The sequence below is a fragment of the Cinclus cinclus genome, chromosome Z (assembly GCF_963662255.1).
Source record: "Cinclus cinclus chromosome Z, bCinCin1.1, whole genome shotgun sequence".
In the NCBI taxonomy this organism is placed as follows: domain Eukaryota; kingdom Metazoa; phylum Chordata; class Aves; order Passeriformes; family Cinclidae; genus Cinclus; species Cinclus cinclus.
The window spans coordinates 40398589-40421998 of NC_085084.1; the positions used below are offsets into that span (position 1 = coordinate 40398589).

The following is a 23410-nucleotide window of genomic DNA, read 5'->3' on the forward strand; positions in this document are numbered from 1 at the left end:
CTCCTGGTTGAATCTTGGATTCATGGTGAGGGAAAGATCTGTGGTCTCTCAACGGACTTCCATGTCCCTTGGAATCAGCCCCAATGAAAGGAAAAGCAAAAGAGCTGAGTGGCCCCAGTGGATACTGTTTACTACCTGGTACCAGAATTTTGTGTCACTAATATCTTGATTTTGTAAGCCTATACCCCTGCTATTCTTAGTCCAAAAAGATCAGCAGCACTTCTCCCAAAAAAACCCCAAACCACTGTTCATGTGGAATACTTACATTTATTCTGTTTTGAAATAGACTGATATACCTTAATTTGAAAGTAATTTCTAGAGTTGCATTAAATTATTTTTGAAATTTTGAAGGCTGTTAGAAATGGATTTCTACTGCCAAGATTGATATTCATTCTCTCTCCAATTGTTCAGAGATTAAGAACAGAAAGGGATTCTTTGAAAGAAACTATTGAAGAACTTAGATGTGTACAAGCTCAGGAGGGCCAACTCACCACTACAGGTAAATGACAAATAAGGAGATTAAATGCCTCTTTTCTAAACTGCACAGGAGTTTTTTGTAGAGGATTTCATGTGCTTTTGTTTAGCACAGAATAAATTTAAGCTCTTCTAAAATCAGCAGTGAAAAACTTCAACTATTCATAGCTTCATAAGCAAGTAAAAGCTTCAAATGGTATTTCAGTCAATCAGAAATTTTAGTCTCCTCTCCAGTAGGATGTTTTTATCATGTATATCTGATTTCTATGTAGTTACATAGTTTTATTTAGAGATTTTCTCATGGTGTTTCCTGTGTTATAGTTCCTTTGTATGTGTAATCTTCTGTACCTTTTGTAGTTCTTAGATAAGATAATGAGCAGAAAATAAGATGCAATATTATTTCTTCAGAATGGATAAAATCAGATGTAATGGTTCACCAAATGAAATGGTGCTTGTCTGTCAGTCTTGCTCTAGCCTGACTTTGTGTCATTTTACATTGTCCAGCAGTAGTCTAAAACTTCTAGAACAATATCTACTTCATGTCATGTAAAAAAGTAAGTGGTGTCTTTTCCTCACTCAGGATTGATGCCTCTGGGAAGACAAGAGCCTTCAGACAGTTTAGCAGCAGAAATCATTACTCCTGAAATAAAGTAAGCTAATGTATGCTTTGTTTTACTAACCTCTACAGTGGTCAATGGCAAGTTGAACATGAGTCAGCAGTGCCCTGGCAGCCAGGAGAGCCACCTCTGTCCTCAGGCACAGCATCACTATCCAGGCAAGGGAGGGGATTGTCCTGCTCCTCTCGGCACTGGGCCAGAGTCCTGTGTGCAGTTTTGGATGCCACAATATGAGAAGGACATAAGGCTATTAGCATCCAAAGGAGAGTCACAAGGATGGTGAAGAGCCTTGAGAGGAAACTATATGATGAGTAGTTTAGGTCACATGATCTGTTCAGCCTGGAGAGGAGGAGATTGAGCAGATCAAGTGACCTCAGCTTGTTCTTATGGTGGTTTCCACCTTCCTCTCAAGAAGAAGAGTAGGGGCAGACACTCATTTCTTCTGTGTTGTGACCAGTGACAGGACCCAAGGGAATTGTCTGAATTCACTTCAGGGAAGGTTTAGGTTGGAGATCAGAAGAGGGTTATTCTTGTTGTCCTGATTTGATTGTCTGGAGCTTGATGGTGGTACCAAAAGAGTTGAGCATTTATGAGTAAAAATTAGTGGGAAGGCCACAGGGCAGATATTCTGGTGGGTGTGTGTTATAGACCACTTGTCTAGGATGCAGTATACTATAATTAGCTGGGGGATGTCTTGAGATTGCTGGCCTTTCTTCTTATGGAGGACTTCAGCTTACCAGATGTCTGCTGCAAATGCAGTACAGCAGAAAGGAATCAGTTTAGGAACTGTGTGGAAGATAATGTAATAGCGCAGCTACTGAGCAAGCCAACTAGGGAAGATGTGGACTCAATATTTGTGAACAGGAAAGGACTGGTGGATGATGTGATGATCAGAGGCCGTGTTGGGCACAGAAACCACTGAATGAGAGTTTTTTGATTCACAGAGAATTAAGGAGAGAGGCCAGCAGAACATCCACTTTGGACTACTGTAGGGCCCGTTTAGGGGTCTGGTTGATAGAGTTGCTTGGAAGTCAGTCCTGAAGGGCAAAGGAGTCCGAGAGGGCAAGAAAGAACTGTTAAGGTGTAGGAGCAGGCTCCTGTACCAAATAGTGAGCCATCAGGAAGACTGGCTTGGCTGCACAGAGAGATTGGCCAGAACTCTGAATAAAAAATATTATATCATGTTTGGAAGAAGGGAGAAAGCCACTCAGGAAGACTACAGAGATGTGCCATTATGCGGGGAGAAAATTAGATGGGCCAAAGCCCAGCTAGATCTTTCTCTGGCTGCTGCCAATAAAAGGCAATTAAAAAATTATTCTGTAAATACATTCACAATTAAATGAGGTCTAAGGAGAAACTGAATCTCTTGCTTGATTGCAAGGAGAAACATACCGGAAAAGGACGAGGAAAAGGTTGATATACTTGAAGCCTTCTTTGCCACAATCTTTGATAGTAAGACTGCTGATCTGGAAGACAGATGCAAGAAGCTGAATAAAACCTCTGCAATACAGGAGGAAACAGCTATATGCCACTTATGCCCCTGCAAATCCATGGGGATGGGTGGGATCCACTGAAGGGTACTGAGGGAATGGCTGCAGACAGGTGTTGCAAAAGTCACTCTGAAACAGCTTTTGATTGCAAAGCAGAGCTTCTCGACTTGGTACTGTAGCAAGTAGAGGCTACAAAGAACCAAGAGGCAAGCCAAGTGGACAGAGAGTGACTCTGCCTGCATGCTTCAACTTTTAAAGAACCTGGGACACCTCCACAGCCCCTGCCATTCTGTTTTCCAGCTGCAGGAAGAGAGTAACAATTTTGGGCAGATAGATATGGAATAGAATAACATTCTGGGTTACTCAGAACAGTGTTGATCTGCTGGAGGGTCAGAAAGCTCTGCAGAACAATCTGAACAGGTTTTATTAGTGGGCAGAGGACAATTGTATGAAGTTCAACATGGCCAAAGGCTAGGTCCTGCCCTTGGGTCACAACAACCTACAGTACAGTGCTACAGGCTTGCAGAAGAGTGTCTGAAAAGATGCACAGTGGGAAGTAATTGTAGAGTCACAGAACAGCTTGGGTTAGAAGGGACCTTAAAGATCATCTTGTTCCACCTCTGCTGCCATGGGCAAGGACACCTTCCGGTAGACCAAGTTGTTCAAATCCCCATCGAACCTTGCCTGGAACACTGCTGGGTATGGGGCATCCAGGACTCACTTTGCCATTGCCTCCAAACCCTCAAAGTAAAGAAAATTTCTGTTTAATATCTAATCTAACCCACCCTTTTTCAGTTTAACACCACTCTCCTTTGTCTTGTGTCTCCATGCTCTTGTAAAAAATCCCTCTCCAGCTTCCTTGTTGGCTCCTTTCAGGTACTGTAAGGCTGCTCTAAGGTATCCCTGGAGTCTGATATACAACCCCAGCTCTTTCAGCCTGTTTTCATAGTAGAGGTGCTCCATCCCTGTGATCACCTTACTGGCTTCCTCTGGACTCCAATTAATTGGCATACTTCCTGTGCTGGGACCCCAGAAGTGGATGCAGGGTTCCAGATGGGGTCTCAGCAGAGTAGAGGGGCAGAGCTCCCTCCCCTGCTGCCCACGCTGCTCTGGATGCAGCCCAGGACACGTTTGGCTTTCTGGGCTGGGAGTGCTCATGGCTGGGTCATGTCCAGCCTCTCACCCACCAGCACCCCCAAGTCCTTCTCAAAGGGTTGCTCTCCATCTGTTCATCCCCAGCCTGTGCTGATACCAGGGATTGCTATAGACCAAGTGCAGGACCTTACAATTGGCCTTGTTGAACCTCTTGAAGTTTTCATGGCCCCACTTCTTCAGTTTATCCAGGTCCCTTTGGATAGCATCTGCTGTTCTGGTGTGGATTTGGTGGTGTTGGTTGGTGGCAGCTGAACATGAACCATTGAGTACCCAGGTGGCCAAGAAGACCAATGGCATCTTGGCCAATATCAGCAGTAGAGTGGCCAGCAGGACCAGGGCAGGGATTGTCCCCCTGTACTTGGCAGTGGTGGATTGGTGTCCACCTCTCAAGTTCTGTGTCCAGTTTTGCACCCTCTCACTACAGGAAGGACATTGAGGGGCTGGGATGTGTCCAGAGAAGGACAGTAGAGCTGGAGAAGGGCCTAGAGAGTTAAGTCCTATGAGGAGCAGGAGGTTGTTTATCCTGGAGAAAGGAGGCTCAGGGGTGATCTTGCCGTTCTCTACAACTACCTGAAAGGAGGCTGTAACAAGGTGGGGGTTCTTGAAGCTGTGCTGGAGCGGTTTAGATTGGATATTAGGAATAATTTCTTCACTAGAAGGGATTATCAAGCACTGCATATAGGGAAGTGATTGAGTTGTCATCCATGGTGGTGTTTTAAAGATGTGTTGATGTGGTGCTTAAGGGACATGGTTCGGTGGACATGGCAGTGCTGGGCTTATGTTGTGCCTTGATGATCTTAAGAGTCTTTTCAACCCAAATGATTCTGCAATTCTATGTAAACAGACCAAGGGTTGAAGTGACTTGCTCAGGTTTGTGTAGTAGTTCAGTGACAGCTGAGATTACAATCTTTCTTCACACTTGGTATTGAGTTTTGCATTCTCTGTTCTCCCTGTAAATCTGTTGAGCTGTACTCTGAGATCTGATGGGGGCACTGAGGTAATTTCCATGTGTTCTGCATTCTTCAATTATGGCTCCTTAAACTGTGCTTGTACTTGGGGGTTTCAAAACATGATTGTTGTTGCAGCATCTCTCTTTAAAATATTACATTCATGTTATTATTTTACTCCCTCTGGTAAACTGTTTTCTTTGTTATATGTACTGGCATTCTTATTTTTACAAAATTGTGTTCTATGTGTTTAGGGAGAAACTCATCCGCCTTCAGCATGAGAACAAGATGTTAAAATTGAACCAAGAAGGTTCTGACAATGAGAAGATTGCCTTGCTGCAGAGCCTTCTTGATGATGCAAACTTACGGAAGAATGAACTGGAGACAGAAAACAGGTAAGAAATTTTGTGCTGCTTCACCTGACTTTCCTACAAGCTGGAGAAGAGAGACATAGATTGCAGAGTCTTTTGTATGAGTAAAGTCTGAGGGATAGAGACTAATGTAGCTTAGAAAAGCAAAGGCTTAGGTAATATCTTATCAATATATCTTATTAAAGTGCATGATGAGAGGGTCTAAAGAAGGTGGAGATAGACTCTTGTCAGTAATACTCAGTAACAGGGCAAGAGGCTATGGACAGAGCTTAAAACACATTATATTTCATGTAAATGTAAGAATGTACTTTTTTTTCTCAATGTGAGGGTTGCTGAACACTGGAGTATGTTGACCAAAGAGGCTGTCTCCATCCTTGTAGATACTTAAAACTCAGCAGGATGTGTTCCTTGGCAGCCTTCTCTAGCTGACCCTGCTGGTCTGGGCCAGTCAGCATACAGATATCTGTGGGACCAGAGTTCATCAGAGCATGCCACAGTATTTGGCTGATAGTGATGTGAGGCTGCTTTCTATCTGAGTTTCCAATCTGTTCTTTATCTAATCTTCTCCTGTCTTCCCCCTTCAAATGGGGGAGGTGCCTGAAGCCTGAAAAAGGTAAGTACTGCACTCACCTTCAAGAAAGGCAAGAAAAAGAGCCTGAGGAACTACAGAGATTGGTCAGCCACAGCTCGCTTTCCAGAAATTTCACAAAGCAAGTCCATCTGGAATCTAATTCCAGCTACATGAGGGACAGGAAAATAATTGGCAAATGTCAGCATGAATTTATTCAGAGCAAATCATGCCTAACTAATCCAGTTGTCTTCATAATGAGATGACAGCACAATGTGAAGAAGGGTGAAACAGAGGATGGTACTTAGCTTTAGCCAAGCCTTTGATAAAGTGTCCCATGGTATCCTTATGTTCAGAATGGCTAGATATAAACTAAGTAAGTGGACAGGAAAGTGAGCAAAAAGTAAGATGGACAGTGGTCAGACAGCTAAGCCTAAAGTAGTATTGTCAGTGAAATGAAACCCAATGGGTAACCAGTTCCTCAGTGATCAGTACCAGCTCTGTTCATCACTTTTATTAACAACTTCACTGATGAGAGGGGCTACACTCTTAGCAAGTTTGAGAATGGCAGCACTTCAAGATATCCTGAAAGGGAAGGCTGTTATTCGAAGGAGCTCAACAGTCCAGAGAAACTAACTGATGGGAACCCTGTCCCTGGCTTTGGAGCAGTTCTGCTGCAAAAGCCCTGGAGTCCTAGTGGGTGGCCAAGCAGGATGTGTTATCTCGGGACCTTGCAGTTTACTGTAGTCCGGACTGTCCTCACTGAGGTAGTCAGTCTGGGAAAATGATTGTTCACCTCTCACCATTTGTTATGATATCATGACTGGACAGAGCACGTAATTTTGGATTCCCCTCTACCAGAGAGATGTGGATGTGTAGAAGTGCAGCAGAATTCTGCTAAAGTGAGTGAGACTGGAATGTGTGATAGGTGGGATAAAACTTGAGAACTGGGCTTGTCCAGGCCAAAGGAAAGGTGACATAGAGGAGAGTGTACTCTGAACTGCATCTGCCTAATGGGGTGGTAGAAAGAAGACAGATTTGGGCTGTTCTCAAGAGATTAGTAGTGGAAGGACAAGAGGCAGTAGACAAAATAGGGAATATGGGTCCAAGCTCTGGAATAGAAACCCACAGAGACTGTTAGACCTCTGTCCTTACAAGTGTTCAAACCTGGTACTGGATATGGTTCCCGGCAGTCTTCTGTCAGTGCACCTGCTTTAAGGAGGAGGTTAGATCTAGGCAACCTGTGAACATCTATTCCAGCCTGCAGGTTTATAGGGTTCTGTAATGGTGTAAAAGCATAAGCTAGCGGCTCTCACACAGTAAAACTGACTGTTAAAAGTCCATCTTTCATGTATATAGAACTGATTTCTGTATCCATTTATGTTGTTCTTGAGGAATATGAGAATATTCTGGATGAACATCTGGATGTTATAATCTCTGGAACTGCTGTAATATCTAACTACTGCTATAATTTTTTTGTGAGTAATTTACAGTATTGCAATTTTTTTGTAGATGATCTGAAAACACTGGACACTAAAAATCTGAGACTTCCTCTTGCAGTTTGTTTTTTTTTCTGAAAAACAAATATTGTCTCTTTCCTAGATTGGTAAATCAGAGACTTCTGGAAGTACAGTCCCAGGTTGAAGAGCTACAAAAATCTTTGCAGGATCAAGGTTCAAAAGCAGAAGATGTAAGTAGAAATGTACATCAAACTTACATTCGAGTAATTTTTGAAACTTCCACCTTTTTGTAGAAAAAAAAAGTAAAATTATTATTCAAACTAATTTCTAATAGTTTTGTGTATTTACTTGTATGGTCTTACCAATAAATTGTGCTTTTCTAACTAAGGATGTAAGACAGTTGTCTAGAAAAGAAAACCATCCTATTCAGAGAAGGTGTCACATGTTTTATTTAAATAATTGTGTCTGTTGCAATAGAAAACTCAGCATTAAAATAATTTAATTAGAATAGAGAGCTTTGCAAGGAATTGAGGAAATGTTGATTCTCCATGAATAAGGCATCTGAAGTTGTTTTTGATTTAGTTTTCTTAGTGAAAGTTAAGGCCTTTCCAGCCACCGGATGATCTGTAATTCTTCATGTAAATGTATTTCAAAGTAAAAAAATGCCAGTTAGACCAAAACTAAAAAAAAAGTCATATAATTAGGCCCTCAACACAGTGCAGGATTTTCTGTTTCTGTATACAGTGTTAACTATTTTAACTGTAAGACACACTGTAACTGAGTTAGTGTGGAAAACAACTTTCAGTCTTCCACTGAAAAATTATTATCTGCTGTATTTCAAAAAAGAAGCTCTAGAACTTTCTTGAAAGCAGCGATTTGTTGGACTGTACATGCATAATATGCTCACAATCTCAGTGTATCATGTTGCTAATTGGCAACAAATTGTAATGTGCTGCTTTCTATTTTTGTGGGTTTGTTTTAACTAATTTATATAAAATAGTGAAAGTTTTTTATTAGACACTTATGTTCGTTTAAGATTTTGATACATTTAATTTACCCTTTTAATTTTCAGAATAAACTATATGAATGTCAAACACCTAGTTGATTTCCAAAAAAGATTATTTTCCTGAGTAACTTGGAATGTGTTTTAGAATGCATGTTAAAATAGGTGTATTCTGAGATGTTCTTCGTTGTCTTGATTATTGGCCAAAATATTTTCAGGGTGAACAAGAATATGAAAGAGTTTTTCTCAGATACCTAGTATTGTAAATGATCCCTGTCAAATTGTATTTAGCTTTATTTACTGCAGTTGTGTCCATTTTGAGGCTCTGGTTGGGGCAGTAATTTAGGGTGTGTCTCCACTCATGGCTTCTGTGTTGGTCTGACCATAGCAGTGGTGATTTATGGGCACTGATCCCATGGCCTGTTTTGCTGAGTTAGATCTGTAGGATTTAATTTACTCTTAAGGAAGCAAAAGAGTGTGGAAAAGAGCATAGGAAAGTGCTGAGGATGCAAGAACCTCTGACATTGTGGTCTCCTCATGCAATCTCCCTTATACAGCAGAGCAAACCTCATAAGTTAAACCCAGCTGATCAAGTAGATTGAAGTTGTGTTGAGACTAGCCATAAAAAAAAAGAGTGATTCTTCAGAAACATATGAAAAAGCAAGAGGAGACACATGGCATACAGTTCACCAGTACATAATTTTTCATTAATTTCCTCTGATTTTTGCTATTTTTCTCCAACAGTGCACTGAAATCCATATTTTTATGTACTTATACTGTAAATGTGCCCAATCCAGAAAATTGACACTTCATTTTAATTCAGTCCAGAAATGTATGGTGAGAGCTCAGGTTTACTTTTTGTTGGCTTTTTTTGTTTGTTTGATTGTTTTGACCTTTTAAGGTTGGTTTGGTTTTAAAGCTGAAGTTATTTTTAGACATGACCAAAAAGATAAAGTATCATAACCCAGTAGGCAAGTGTCCTTGCCGTGCTACACGCTGTGTGTCAAGGTCCACAAGGACAAGCAGTTTTGATTTTTTACTGAGGTGCATGGGAAGGCAGCTGTGCCATTGGGCCTGTAATGGGCACTGACACATTCTGTCAGTCAGTCCATCCCTTGTGTTACCTTGCTAGCCAGGCAAGGGCTACTTACCCACGTCTTTCAGACCACAGAATCAACTTAGATATGTGTGGTGTGCTTAGAATAGGTTTGATTTATTTTCCTTCAGAATGCAGTAGTCATGTGGGTCATGTGTTCAGTTACCTGAACAGCTTCGGCTACATCATTTGCATGTCTTATCACTGTCTTTTATCATCCTTGTTCTCCTGTTCTCTGCCTTAATCCCTTCCTACATAAACACCCTGCCTTTAGTTACTTCTGCTGCACTTGTTAATTCCATCCCACACCTAATGTTTTTTGTAATGTAACATATACAATTTTGGATTTACATGCTGCTACTGATACATCTCCCTGAAAGGTCCCCAGCACTCTGTTCAGTTACCCATGAAGTTCAGCCATTTTTTCATTTGGTGAGGTATGGAACAAATTGCCCAGGGAAGTTGTGGATGCCCCGTCCATGGAATATTCAAGGCTGGGTTGGACAGGGCTCTGAACAACCTGATCTAGTTAAAGGTGTCCCTGCTTGTTGCAGGGGTTTGGACTATGTGATCTTTGAAAGTCCTTTCCAACCCAAACTTTTCTATAATTACTCTCAACATCCTTGGAATCTGACCATCCATCATGGTGCTGTTTTGTGATTTTCATGACCCCACAGTGCTACCAATCTCATCCAGCAGTCTTCTGAAGTGATGACCCATAGTTTCCCACACCTTACTAAGTTAGCTTAACCTCAGGCCAGAACCTAGCCATCTCCCCCTAACCTTAACATCTACAATGAAACAAAATTTTGCCCTGAAAAGGGGGACAGACTTGTTCTTTTGGCTTGTTTATGAAAGGAACTTCAAGCAAAAAACCTTTTATTTCTGTAGTGTTTAGGAGACTCATCTTCCTATAAGAGAGCAATTGCAGTAACTACATTTTAGATTTGTATGAGTCTTTAGAGCTTACTGGTACTGCAAAAATCCCGGAAGTAATGTTTGCCCATTTTTAGAGTGATGTGTTTGAATTTATCTGCTAACTATATACAGGATCTTTGGGTGCCTAGAATGGCACGTTGAGTGTTTGTCTCTTTCCCAATCATGTGTCTTGGGTGAATTAATGTGGGTAAGCTCATTTCTGTTTCTATTAATTGTTTGGACTGTTTATCACAGTTTCTTGCTTGTGAAAACATGAGCTATCTAGCTGGGAGAGGGGTTACTCCCTCAACAGTGCAGGTACTAGGTAAATAATACACCAGTGGAATCAGTGTTGACTAGTAGATGTGTCTGTTTAAAGATAAATCCAAGTGCAATACAAGAATGCAAAAGAAAAAAAGCTGAGGTGATTTTGATTTTGTTACCCTATAGAAATGGGCACTACTTCCATCTTTTTCCCTTTCTTGTCCCAGCCAGCTGATAGGCCCCTAAAATATCAGATATAAGTGATTGAGACAGTTCAGATGGTTTGTGACTGATAAAGATGCATACAAATATATTTGTTACAGAAAAGGGGTGATGCTGCAGTTGTTCAGAGGGAAAGAAAAAAGCCAGATGACCAAAACCTGCAGATCATTAGCTGCTGCAAATTTCTGACTGCGAAGTCAGTAGAGCCAGTCTTGACTTGTTTTTATGGCTCCCCACCTTTCTTGTTATGCAATAAGAAAATCTCTTTTGTAATAATGAAAAAACACGCCCCAGGAATGTGATCAAAGACAGTATTTTGAAGTATAACCAAACTAAAAAAGCTTTTTGAGTGCTCGCAATATTTTTTTTCTGTTAGTGAGATGACTAAATCTTGGTTGAGAGAATATTGGAGAAAAAACAATAAAGTAATTTTGTTGATGATTTTATCTTATATTTTGATGGTGCTGTAGACCCTCAGTCACATGTCAACCTTCCCTTGTAGTTAATACTATATAAATACAAACTAAAAAGGCAGTTGCAGATTTAAATATTCTACATTTGCTTTGTATTCAGTCAGTGTGGCAATAACACAATTCAGCATCACACCGCAAAAACACCTGCATCTTTCAATTCTGGTTGTAGCCCAACAGAATGGCTATTTTCCTTGGTTTTATAAATTGTATGATTTTTGTTTTACAATTACTTTCCAAAATAGCAGTTGCTTTCCTTTGGAATCTTGATTTAAACACAATGATTTGTGAATGTGTTTCTTTATTATCTTTATATGTTTGGGTTTAGTGACATGTTTTAGAAAATGTTACAAGATGAAATTGCTCATGAGAACAGAGGAAGAAATTGCACATGCGTGAAAAATACATAGCTTTAACTTTTTCTGTTCATGACTTTCTAAATAGTTTCTTCTGTTGGCTGCTGTTTTGCTTTATACTAATGTCATCTCTGTTTCTTGGCATGGGCTTCTGCTCAAGGCTATTGTGAGTATGGCTTTCTATTTACTTAACACTACTTTCAGTTCATAGACATTTATTTGATTTAGGTTTTTTCCTATTGAAAGATACTCACTGTGTATAAAGTTGAGTTTAAAATTTAAAAATTACTTCAAAGTTTTTATTCAAAGAGCTTATCTAAATGTAATTTAATCAGAAAGTGGAACACTGTAAGTTGTATGGTGATTTTTATGTATCTGTAATCAATAAAGATAAGAAACACAAAAGGTGACTTTTTTTGCTACACTGCAGTTAGAAATACTCTACTCCTAGTTTCTGTGGGGATGGGAATTTACTTCAACTAATTTGATACATGTCTTCATGCAGATTGCAATGCAATATTGGTAGCTCTTGCAAATTTTGCTGCACTTGCCAATACAAAGTACTGAACAAATTAAAACAACTGCCTTAGAATTCTGTCATGTATCGATCTTGCTTTTATTGATCTAGCTCCTGGGAAAGTATTTGTAAAGTTCTAAAGGGTTCTAATTTTAGTAGAGTCACACAGCTGTGAAGAGAAAGGTTGCTACCAGAGGCTTTACAGTTGTGATCTAAATCTGAGTAAAAAAGTTGGATTTTGGTTAGAATGTCAAAATTGCATGTTTTAAAATAATTTTTAATATGTTAAAGCTTCACAATACATTAAAATAAAACATATAACTTTCTGTTTTAGTCAGTTCTTCTGAAAAAGAAACTTGAAGAACATCTGTAAGTATTTTTGTTTGCCTATTTTGTTTGCAGTTTGAAATTATGTGTTTTTCTATATAGTAAGGAAGGCAGACAGTCATTAATCATGGACCTGGAAAATACACAACTAAGAGAGATTAGATAACACAGGAATATTTGGTAATCTGTTTTCAGATTCTGTAAGAGTGATGAGGGAACCATCATTTTGTGTTGGGTAGAAAACTTTGCTTAACATTGTGCAGATCTTTCCTCAAGAGGACTGAGTAATTATTTTTCTGAGGAAAGCATGTTTATATGAACAAAATTAATTTGTTTACTCTTTGATATATATTATGGCATATAAGGTAATACTTTAGGAAGTGCTATCATTTTATTGTGCTATTTTTGCATATCTTTTATTTCCCTAATGGAGTATTTGTTTTTTGACTGTCTTGCAAAAAGAAGTTTCTGTTGCCTTTGGGTTTATCCATTCTTTCCTCATTGTAATATCAGTTATGAGTATTCATTTTAGGCCCTCATTGTACAATTAACTCTTTAAGTTATAAATTAAGTACAGTTACTGACTAAGGAACTGTTTCTTGTTGCAGTTTTCCATACAGAACAATGTTTTTCATCTTACGTAACAAATATTTCTACAGTGATACTGTCACTTGTCCCCATGCTCCACAGAAAAAAAAATCAGTCATGCCCTTAGAAATTCTCTCTGAGGATTTTCTATACTGTTTAGTGCTCATTTCAAGCACAGTAATACTACTGGGGAAACAATATGTGCTTCTGTGATTTTTAACAGTGAGAAGCTCCATGAAGCTAACAATGAGCTACAGAAGAAACGAGCTATTATTGAAGATTTGGAACCAAGATGCAACAACAGTTGTGAGTTACCTGTGCAGTCCATTTCTTTTCTTTGTAAATTATTTCATGTGCAACATCTTTATAATAATACCTAAAAGATGTGTCAGGTAAGCAAAATGTACATTTTTAATGGAAGTGATATTTGTGTAGTTAATTTCTTTGGTAACTAGGGTAACCAAATGGTGCTTTTAACATTTGAACTGCATGGGAATCACATTTTAGAAACACTGTAGTAAGAAATCATAAAATCATAGAATGCTAAGATTTTAGAATGAACTTTAAGGATCATCTAGTCCCAAAGCCCAGTGACATTGGCCATAGAAATACCAGCTAACTGCAATATCTGTCATTGAACCTCAGCTGTCCAGAACTGTCACATCTCATAAGACCCTAATTTAGAAGATCCTTGCTGTTGTCAGTGACTCATTTTTACTTACAATGTGTATTCCCTCAGTGTGTTTTCAAAAATGTATTGTAATTTGAGACAACTTTCCATTACTGGTGAAAGAGAATATAAGATATGTATCATATTGCTCAGAGGGTTTGCAGAACTCAGCATCTAGTTGGTTTTTAGCAGATTTTTGCTATGTTTTTTCCAGAGAAGTTATGAAGGATGTAGTCTGGATTTTTCAAAATACTAGTTATTCTAGCACAATGCAAAAGATTGTGACCAATGGCAACTTTTCAGTTTTGTGGTAAAACTATTTTAGTCATGGTAAGATGGAGGAAAAAATGCAATTTTGTTTTCTGATATCTGAGAAGTTGTACAGAAGAAGTAGAAATAATAGTGGCTTGACATATTCTTACACCAACACAAGAAAAAATCTGTGCAATTAAATTGTCCTACTGATCTTCGTTGCTTCTTAAGAAAATGTGAGGGAGAAATTAAATTTAGTATATTCATGTTACAGTTTAGTAGATTTAAGCAGGAGTTGTGCCTTTTAGGAATTATTCCTCTTACATAAAATAGGAAAAATCATATTTGCCTGTATTATATGCCAAGATATTGTAGTAGCTGCAAGTCACTAGTAAACCCATTTTCTAAATGTGTTCAGTGAAATGATTGCTTTATGATTCCATTTGTCTTTGTCATAATTTTAAAAAGCAAAATCATGTCCCAAATAATCAATTTCATGAGATTTTATAGGAGTATATATTTTTAATGTTGTTCTGAGCTGTACAGTAATTAAATCTGTGATATCTACCACATCAGGTTTCTTATGTCAGCTTTTTTTCACTGAAATATATTTTAGCTGTGTCTTAATTTTCTGTTGTAAAACATGAAAATATGCATACATAATGATGTTATTTTCCAATGTGTATATCTTCTGACATAAAGCACTTAAAATTGAGGAATTACAAGAAGCTCTACGGAAAAAGGAGGAGGAAATGAAGCAAATGGAAGAACGATACAAAAAGTATTTGGAAAAGGCCAAAAGTGTAAGTAGATGTGTTCCACGTTAATTATTCCTGTCTGACAGAGACTGTATTACATGTCCACTCTGTGGGAGTATAAATGAAGGAGGTCTCTGTATACACACTCCTAAGTTAAAGGGAAGGAAGCTCCATTGATTATCATCTTATTATTTCAGTATTTAATATGGATTAATTCTGCAGAAGATTATCCCATTTTTGAGACTTATTGGTGCTTTTTTTGCAGTAAAGTTATCTTTTTTACTGGATCACCTTCAATAATTGTTAGATTTCTCTGATGATGTTCAGCATTCTCTTTTGCTTTTATTGCTCAATACATGCATCTGTCAAGAAGGTGACTAATACTTAAATACTGGGGATATTGTTTTATTTCAGCGTCTGGACATAGCTCTGAAATAGGCAGAAAGATAAAAGATGAGAAGTCTATTTCTGTATAGCCAGAGGTTGTTAAAGAGTTTCAAACCATTTTCTATTAAAGGCTTAATAATTCAGGTGTTTTGCTGGATTTCTTCTTGGTTTAGCTCTCTTTGCTAGCACTCTTGGATGACACATGCAAGTGTACTAGGTGTCCTTTCATTTTCTTAGTAGCATAACAATTATGCATATGCCAGGGAGTGCTGCTTGGCTTAACAGAACTACCTAAAAGTTACAGCATTTGATACTCCAGGTAGGTGAATCATGGCAAATATCCAGAAGGATAGAAGTAGTACTTCCTCAAGCAGGAGAAATTGACAGGCAGGAAAATCATAACTGTAAAGAGAGAAACCTTATAGAAGTTGTGTCACCATGGCCCCAAAGTAATATAGGCTGGGTTAGGAGCTACAAATGTGAATCTGGGATACTGAACCTTTTAGGTATCACATTTTCTTGTCAGTAGTTTTTTATCCCAGTCCTGTAAAAAGGGCCCTGTTCAGATGCTCTGTCATGGTTGATGAGAGAGGTAGACATACTTTTAAGTTATTTATTTCTTAACCTGACTTCAAATGTTTTAATTCCTTAACAAGATTGTTTTTACAGGATTTAATACAAAACAAACTGGTTTTGTCTTACAGGTCATCCGCACATTAGATCCTAAACAGAACCAGGGTGCTGCTCCTGAGATTCAGGCACTGAAAAATCAGTTGCAGGAGCGGGACAGAATGTTTCATTCCCTGGAGGTAGTAATCCTTTTGTTTTGTGGTAAAAACTCATTGTTTTTTAGTTGGAGACTAATACTTTAATACTTTGGCTTTAAATATATGGATTTTTTTCTTTTATAGAAAGAATATGAGAAAACAAAAAGTCAAAGAGAAATGGAGGAGAAATTTATTGTTAGTGCCTGGTACAACATGGTAAGAATCTCACAAACCTTTTAATTCAAAAGAAAAAAAAAAAGGAAAGAAGCTATTAATACTGTTTGTTTCTGGCATGGTTGTAACAGGGTTCTTAATTTACAGTATTTTTGTTTGAAAAGCATTTTCCAGCACACAAACACAGAAGCAAATACTTTTTAGTAATCTTAAGTTATCTCTAGGTAAGCATGTGTTCCTGTAATAACCTTGTGGAAAATAAAAAAAGGCGTTTGTAATTTTAAAGTTGTAAAATCGGAAGTGGCTCATATCACTATTTTGTAATCCCAGCCTTTCACTTACAGAATTACAGTGCTCAAATTTACTTTGATTCACCACTCTCCACTCTTCCAGTTGTTTCTAATGAAGGGGCACAATCAAAGCTCTTCATCTTACTTGCAATTCAGTTGAAGTGCTCTGAGAAATGATCCCTTTAAGTTGGGTGCAAATTTAGCCCCATAGAAAGAGTGAGGGCTTTGGCAAGACCCTCACTTAAATTTTTCAAAGAATAAGTTTGGATAGAAGATAGGGTCTGTGCAACCACGCAGCTTTTGCTTGGCCTATATGCCAGGGAAGTTGTCACCCACATCAGATGTTTTCAAGAATTCCCTTAGGCAGACTGGTTACATTGAAACTGCTTTTCTTCTGTAACTTGACATCTGCTCTTGACATCTGTAACTTTAGTGTTTAATTCTGCTCCACCATAGAATTCAAATTCCTCCTCTCTGTATTCCTTTGGAAGAGTTTTCTTCTTGCTGTTCTGCATCCTTCTTGTGTTCATGAATAGCAAGTCTAAACTCGAGCAGACTGTTTGAACTGTTTACATGTTGAAGGTATTTTCAAGTGACCTGGGTTCCTTGGCCAATTTTATGACATTAGTCCCACTAACAAGTAGAAGACAAGCCTGAGGTAAGACCCACAGTTCAGTGACGTATCATGAACATGAAGATGGTCACTGATAGCTTTGTTTGTATCATTCTTTAATTAGCCTCTAATTTTATACACAACTGCACAACTTGCCACAGCTTCCTTAATTTCCTTATTGCATTTTTGCCTGATGAGAGCGTACTGTCTCCCAAGATGTGCTTCTGACATATTAGCTGGTGTTTGCACAGAGGATGACAGTACCTCAGCTTTTTTCAGAAGAAAAGTGCTCTTCTAGGTCAGTATGCTGAAAGGAGCCAGGAATTGAGGGGAGCCCTTTTGAAAATAATTGTCCAATTACCATGAGAAGCATGTATTGAGTTTTTAGGTGATTACTCTAAACCGAGCGAATGACTGCAGGGAAGGGGAGGAGTTCCACACAAAGTATTAGGAAGAATACCTTACCTTTGTCTTTGAAAATATGATGCTTTGTGTATGGAATTCAAAATAGTTTAGACAGTGTGAAGACAGAAATAATGAACAAAATGTAAATGAATGAAGTTATTAGGTGTTTTGTATTGGTATTCACTGAGAACTTCTCTTTGTCCATAGGGGATGACTCTGCATAAAAAAGCAGCAGAAGACAGACTGGCTAGTACAGGCTCAGGACAGTCCTTCCTGGCTAGACAAAGGCAAGCCACGAGCACAAGGAGATCTTACCCTGGTCATGTCCAGCCAGCAACAGCAAGGTAGAGAAGCCTTGCCCTTAGAAAGAAAACTGCCCTGTGACCCAGGCCACTCCTATTGCAAGTGACAACATTCAAGGAAAATAAACCAGCATCCTTTCTCTTTCTCCCTTGTTACTGCTATTATTTAACAGTTCAGGAAAGGGTTTTATTATGCTTTCTCATTGCTCTGTAATGCCCTTTGCTCTTATTTTTTTGAGTTCATCCCTCTCTGCATTTTCTGAATGTGCCAAATTTTTGGAAACATCTAGAGGAGTGCTGTGTATTAACAGTCTTATTTATATGAAGCCTGGTCTCTTACAGAAAGCCTCATGTGCACCATATGACAATGTAGATTTCATTTCATACCACAGTTGTTACTTCTGTGCCTGTAAGGGTTGTTATGCTTTATAAGACTGTTTTTGTTCAAAGGGAGTTAGCTTTTTATTTCATCTCCTATCCTGTTGCTTCAGAAAAATGCTGAAATCTCATTACAGAAGTGCAAAGTTGGATTGTAATATTATTGTGAAATATATTTCATACTAAAAAACTCACCAATGCAAAAAAGAAAGATTTGGGGTTATTTTTTAATCTCCTAAGTGCAAAGTTTACTCTTATTCTTGGCATTTGGGGAAACAGTATGATCTTTTTCCAGGTATTTCTTTATCAACTGTGTTACCTCTTTTGCTGGTAGAGATGAATATTTTCAAATGGTTTATTCCACTCTTCTTTGTCAAGTGTATGCTTAAATACACAGGTGGAGAATTAGCATGTGCTAATCTGCTACTCTGTCATCCATTTAGAAAGGACATTTGTTTTAAAATTTTATGATTATGGATGAACAATACGTAATTAATCAAGGCCCCAGTTACTATTGTTAATGTATTCCAGTTGTCATCCCCCACTAAAATACTTGCTTTTAATATATTGATTCAGGGTATAATTGTATCAGTTGCCTTACTAATGGTACCAGTGCCTTCAGGTGAGTTTATTGCTGACTTTGTTGGAAACTGGCTGTGATTTGTTGTACTGCCTTTTTAGTGTATAGCTGATTAATTATTGTAACACCTTCATGTTGATCAGTGGATGGAGGCTTCTCCTATTTAGGTTCTGTTCCTGCAAAGTTGTGTTTTTTTCCCTCATCAGTTCTATGCATTCCTGATCATTTTTGTCAAAAAATTGATGGAGAACAGAGAACCTGAGTGTTGGCAGGAAGTTTCATATTCATACATCTTGTTGTGATTCACTTTTAAATTTGGAGACTGGTTTTAAATTTAGGTTTTTGTTTAGAGACTATTTGGACTCTAATGCATGTGCAGTTGGTTTATAAATTTATTCTTTCATCTGATTTTAATGCCCTTCCAAGTGGAGACATTTATTTATTCATAAATCCCTTTAGAGAAAAGATACTAGCCTTTATCAATCTCCTGAATGTCTGTTTTAATTCAAAACTTAGGTAGAATGAGCAGTTAATATTTAAAACAAGCACACCCAGATTAAAGGGTAATAAACAGGTGAATGGCATTTTTAGGTACTGTTGTTTTATGCTCAAGTGCATCATCTGTTTTCATCTGGGCTGAGAAAAGCATTCAGTACATGTCTGAAAAATATTTTCAGGTCCAGTTACGCCCCCTCCCCCCCCAGAAAACAGGTGCTGAATTCTACATACAGTTTTGTCTTTTATTCCTCACATTTGGGAAAAAATGGTTTTCTAACGATTTTCTGTACTTAAGCAGTTATGACTGGTATGGAATGTGCTTACAAGAATTAGATGAGACATTGCAAGTTTCTTTAGTGCAGAAAGTTAACAATGCAAAGAAAGTTTTGGATTATTTCTGTAGCTCAGTGAGATGATATGCTCAAATCTGCTGTTTCTTATTGAGATACAAAATTCTCTGTATACAAAATGCTATCTATAATTATTTAGACCATTACAGTTTGTGTGGGATATCTTCTTCTGATCTTGTGTGCAATCGATTTTAATAACTTGAAGAACTCTTTACCACATACTATATGTGAACAGGAGCAAGACTGCTTCTCTGAGGGAATTAGATGTTCCTGTTTGAGGTTACAGCATTTTATATCACCCAGAGCAAGAACCTAAGAATACCTAAAACTACATTTTTATTTTAGTTTTAATCTGGCTAACTTTTTCTGTTACCAAATTGTCACGGGCTGTTTGTGAAAGAAAGGGATGTAACCTTAATGGGAAGTTTTATCTCTTAATTTTGTCTGGTACTTTAATTACTTAATTGCTGTTAATTAGGTGTAGGTCTAAAAGAACTTGAACTCAATCAGCACAGTAGAATAAAAATAATTGCTTTTATTTCGTTAGTATTTGTTTTACTGTTTTGCCTCCAAAGTTTTGATGACAGGCTAATGCCCCTGAGAGTTAGGAGATGAACAAATCCTGGTTAGAAGCCTTGTCTTTTACTTTCTAGTCTCTCATAGCTTCTTTTGCTTCTTGGTGGTTGTTGGCTTTTCTTCTTTTCTCTTCTTTTCTCTTCTCTTTCTCTTCTTCTCTGTCTTTCCTTTTCCCTTGAAGATAAGACACTGAAGTATTTTCTGTAGTTCTCTTCAAAAATAGATACTATCATATAGCATTGAAGAGAAATACAAAACTCATATTGAATCTGAGCTTTACTGTTGCTCATAGTAATTGTTAGGCAAGTGAACAATCATTTTGTCTTTGAGAATTTACAAACTTGCAGAATTCTGGTGTAGAATTCATGTTGAATATGAAAACCTAAAAATGTACTGCACTCTTACGGAAATATACTCGATTGCTGTCTGGTTCTAGTAAGTCATTGGTTATGTCTTCTATTAGTAATTAAGAGGAGTTCAATTCTTTATTTTTCAGTGCTTCACTTCTTTAATTTGCTGCATACATCCAGTCTTAATCTTTGTGTGTGGATGAATGCAAGTGGTAACATCATTAAACCTTCTCTTTCACAAGAGCAGCTTCTTTATTCAAAGGGTTCAGTTTCATTATTTTGCTTGCTTGTTATGTATCTTTGTAAGCAGTATGTATTAAGAAAAAGAAGGAGCTCAGACTGACTCCAGGGAATAAATATATATAGGGGGTGCTACCAGTGCATGTTCTAGATTGTATTACCTTGAGTAATAAAAGAATATAAGCAAAAGCCCCAACCTATGGAACAGAATTCTCTCAGTATATTAGAGAGTTCTGAGAAGTTTTTAGGAATACTTTTTCCCCCTGAGGCAATAAAGACTATTTACATCAAAATTGTAGTTCTAATTACTAACTCAGTGCTATATCCTGTCATGATTCACTATGGAAGAAAACCCCTACAACTGAGCTTAAAGAGAAGAGGTTCTCCAGGTCAGAGATAAAACAGCTGAGGAGTTCATAAGAGTACTTTTCTAGGCACTGTGTTGAGGATCTGCCCAGAATAATCTTTCTGACAGATTTTAATTAATCCAAATAAAAGATAACAGATAAATGGATAAATATTTTCCTTTTTTAGAGCTGAAGCTTAGTTTCTGACCTAAAAGAATGTGTTCAGGTGTGCAGTCCAGTTCATATACTTCTGTGGAGAGTTGAGTTTTTAATATATCTGATCAGATGTTACAGAAAAGAGAAATTCAAGTTCCCTGTTTTCTTGATAGCTACACATAACCACTTGGATCATAACATGTATTTTCTAAGTGCTGTGAAAACTGAAGTAATCTAATTTAAATTGTGTATTCCATCCACAGTGCAAAGGTAAATACATGTCTGGAATATACAACTTTGTGTATTGCAGAATTATATAAACATATAATGGCTACAAGATGCCTTTCATTCTGTTTGGAAATAATCAAATGGCGGTCTTGGCCTGTTCAAGTGTCACTTGTGTTAGCAGTAATGCTTCTGCGAGTTTTTTGTGGCTCTCTGTTCTGTAAGGAGCACTGGCATTTTTATATGTATATGAAAGAATTAACACTGAATATTCCTATTACTGCTTTATTATGATCTCAAATAGTAAGTGGTATGTGTAAGCTGTCAAGAAAATTTAAAAGCTTTTTGGCAGTTTTAAAGTCCTTGGTATTTCGATATGTGCGAGTAGCTTTTGCTTTCCTGACTTCTGTAGTATATAAGACTGAACACTTAACAGCTTCTTGAATGATTTTGCGTGGGTTTAATTGACCTGATGTGTTGACATTTTCTGTAGATTTGGTAGTTGTAAGATATTTTAATGTCACCACTTGATTTTTTTTCTTGTTAGTGATTTGGAGGAAGACTATCCTGAATGTGGCTAACTTTCCTTTTCCTTATGAAGTAAAACAGTATTTCAATGTTACTTATTATATAGAGATTTTTTTTATTCTTGTCCAACATACTGACTTTTTGCAAGGATTGATGAGGGATGTATTTTTGCACTGAGTCAGCTATGCAATGCTGACTTCTAATGGGTTTTTGCACATGTGTTTTAGGTGGAATGTGGATTCTGTGTTTTGCAGTGAGGTTGTATGGATAAGCTTCAGTATCTCCTAACCAAATTAAGCAGGCATTTTCTTCACTTGGCATTGCATAAATAAATAGCTAAAAAGATTTATCAGGATATATTTCCAAGTGATAAGGTTTTTTGGCGCAATTGTCATATTCTAGGTGGGATCCTAGCCATGCCTACAGTTTGTCACTCATAAGGAATCAAGAGCATATCCTGGCATGGCTGGTTGGATTGCCTTACTCCTGTGGTCTTTCTTCCCTGTGGAGGTCCAGAAAAGTAGCAGAAGTTTGTCAGTGATCTTGCAGGCTATAACTAAAAATAAGGTGTGATTTCTTTGGTTTGAAAATGGAGAGGCAGATGCAAGTAACTAGTCACTATAAACATCAGAAGAGCATTATTTCACCATTTTGCATTTTGGTTTTCATTTAAAAACCGATGAAGAACTTGAGCTTATTGAGCTAGGTTTTTATCTCTTTAGTTAAATTTTATTTTTAATTTAGTAACTATTAGAGATTTTAACTGTGTATAAGGCAAAAGCTGTAATTATCAGCCACTGCCACCTCAGACTTCTTGCATCTGGTAGAGTGAAACCCTGTAAATTTTGACTCTGCTGCCATCTCCATTGTACCATTTGGAGATGCTGAAGGCTTAGCTAGCTTCATCCTCTGTTTTTTCATTGATCTTATTTTTGTGTATTCATAAAGATATTGGGACATAAAGTTAATTTTTAAAATGCATCCGCTCATTGAGTTAGGCAATGAATTAATGTTGATAGGGGAGCTCTAGGAAACTTGACAAATCATACCATCCCCTGGGCATTGAAGCAGCACCTGAAAGAGTAGCCAAGACAGCTTCCCAGACAAACTGTCCTGGTGTCAGTTTGTAGTCAGTGAATGAGTAGGAACTTTTGCTGACTGCTGTAATTGAAGTCCTCATCTGGTGGGGGATGGTACTGCTGTCAGCTTCACTGTGGTCCACATTCTGCCTTCACCTTTGGGCCTTGCCAAGGTAGTACAGGACTGTCCTGAAGTATATATCTGCATTAGTTGGCTCTGGTGGTAAATCAGGAGTTTGCTCTGCTGCTGTTTGCTGTGCATGTGAAGTTGTTTGGAAAATTGCATGTCTTTCAGTCCCCTTTGCATTTTGTGTCATTGCCAGATGGAAAACAGATTGTCAGATAAAAATTTTTTGTGGCTATCTTGCTGCTGTAGGTCTCAGAGACTGATCCATACAGCAATAAAAATACTGTTAGTAGAGGGAAATACAGGTCTGTTGAGCAGCCTTTCCTTTCTGGTGCTGACTTTATTCATTGCTTTGCATTAGAGAGGTCCTTCATGATCAGTTGAGATGATTTCAGAAGGAGGAACATGGTTGTTTTAATTGTTAAAAAGGCAGACATATTTCAGCACTTTGAAGAGCTGCTAACTACTGTAGCATGGCATGAATCTGAAACACGGCAAAAGCAAGTATTTGCACA

General features: G+C 37.9%; 1 protein-coding gene across 5 annotated transcripts in view; it reads left to right on the forward strand.

Moving 5' to 3' along the window:
• Window positions 1-23410, forward strand: part of HOOK3 (hook microtubule tethering protein 3) — an 83242-nt gene that overhangs the window by 54749 nt on the left and 5083 nt on the right. For 2 of the 5 annotated variants that reach the window (XM_062513628.1, XM_062513629.1), the window contains 11 exons: window positions 412-499; window positions 1055-1124; window positions 4938-5078; window positions 7225-7312; window positions 11500-11577; window positions 12263-12297; window positions 13067-13149; window positions 14468-14568; window positions 15615-15719; window positions 15822-15893; window positions 17367-17503. In XM_062513628.1, coding sequence (XP_062369612.1) covers window positions 412-499; window positions 1055-1124; window positions 4938-5078; window positions 7225-7312; window positions 11500-11577; window positions 12263-12297; window positions 13067-13149; window positions 14468-14568; window positions 15615-15719; window positions 15822-15893; window positions 17367-17503 — 998 coding nt within the window. Of the gene's footprint in view, window positions 1-411; window positions 500-1054; window positions 1125-4937; window positions 5079-7224; window positions 7313-11499; window positions 11578-12262; window positions 12298-13066; window positions 13150-14467; window positions 14569-15614; window positions 15720-15821; window positions 15894-17366; window positions 20571-23410 lie in introns of those variants that run through there. The other 3 variants (XM_062513632.1, XM_062513630.1, XM_062513631.1) reach the window with 3 other exon arrangements.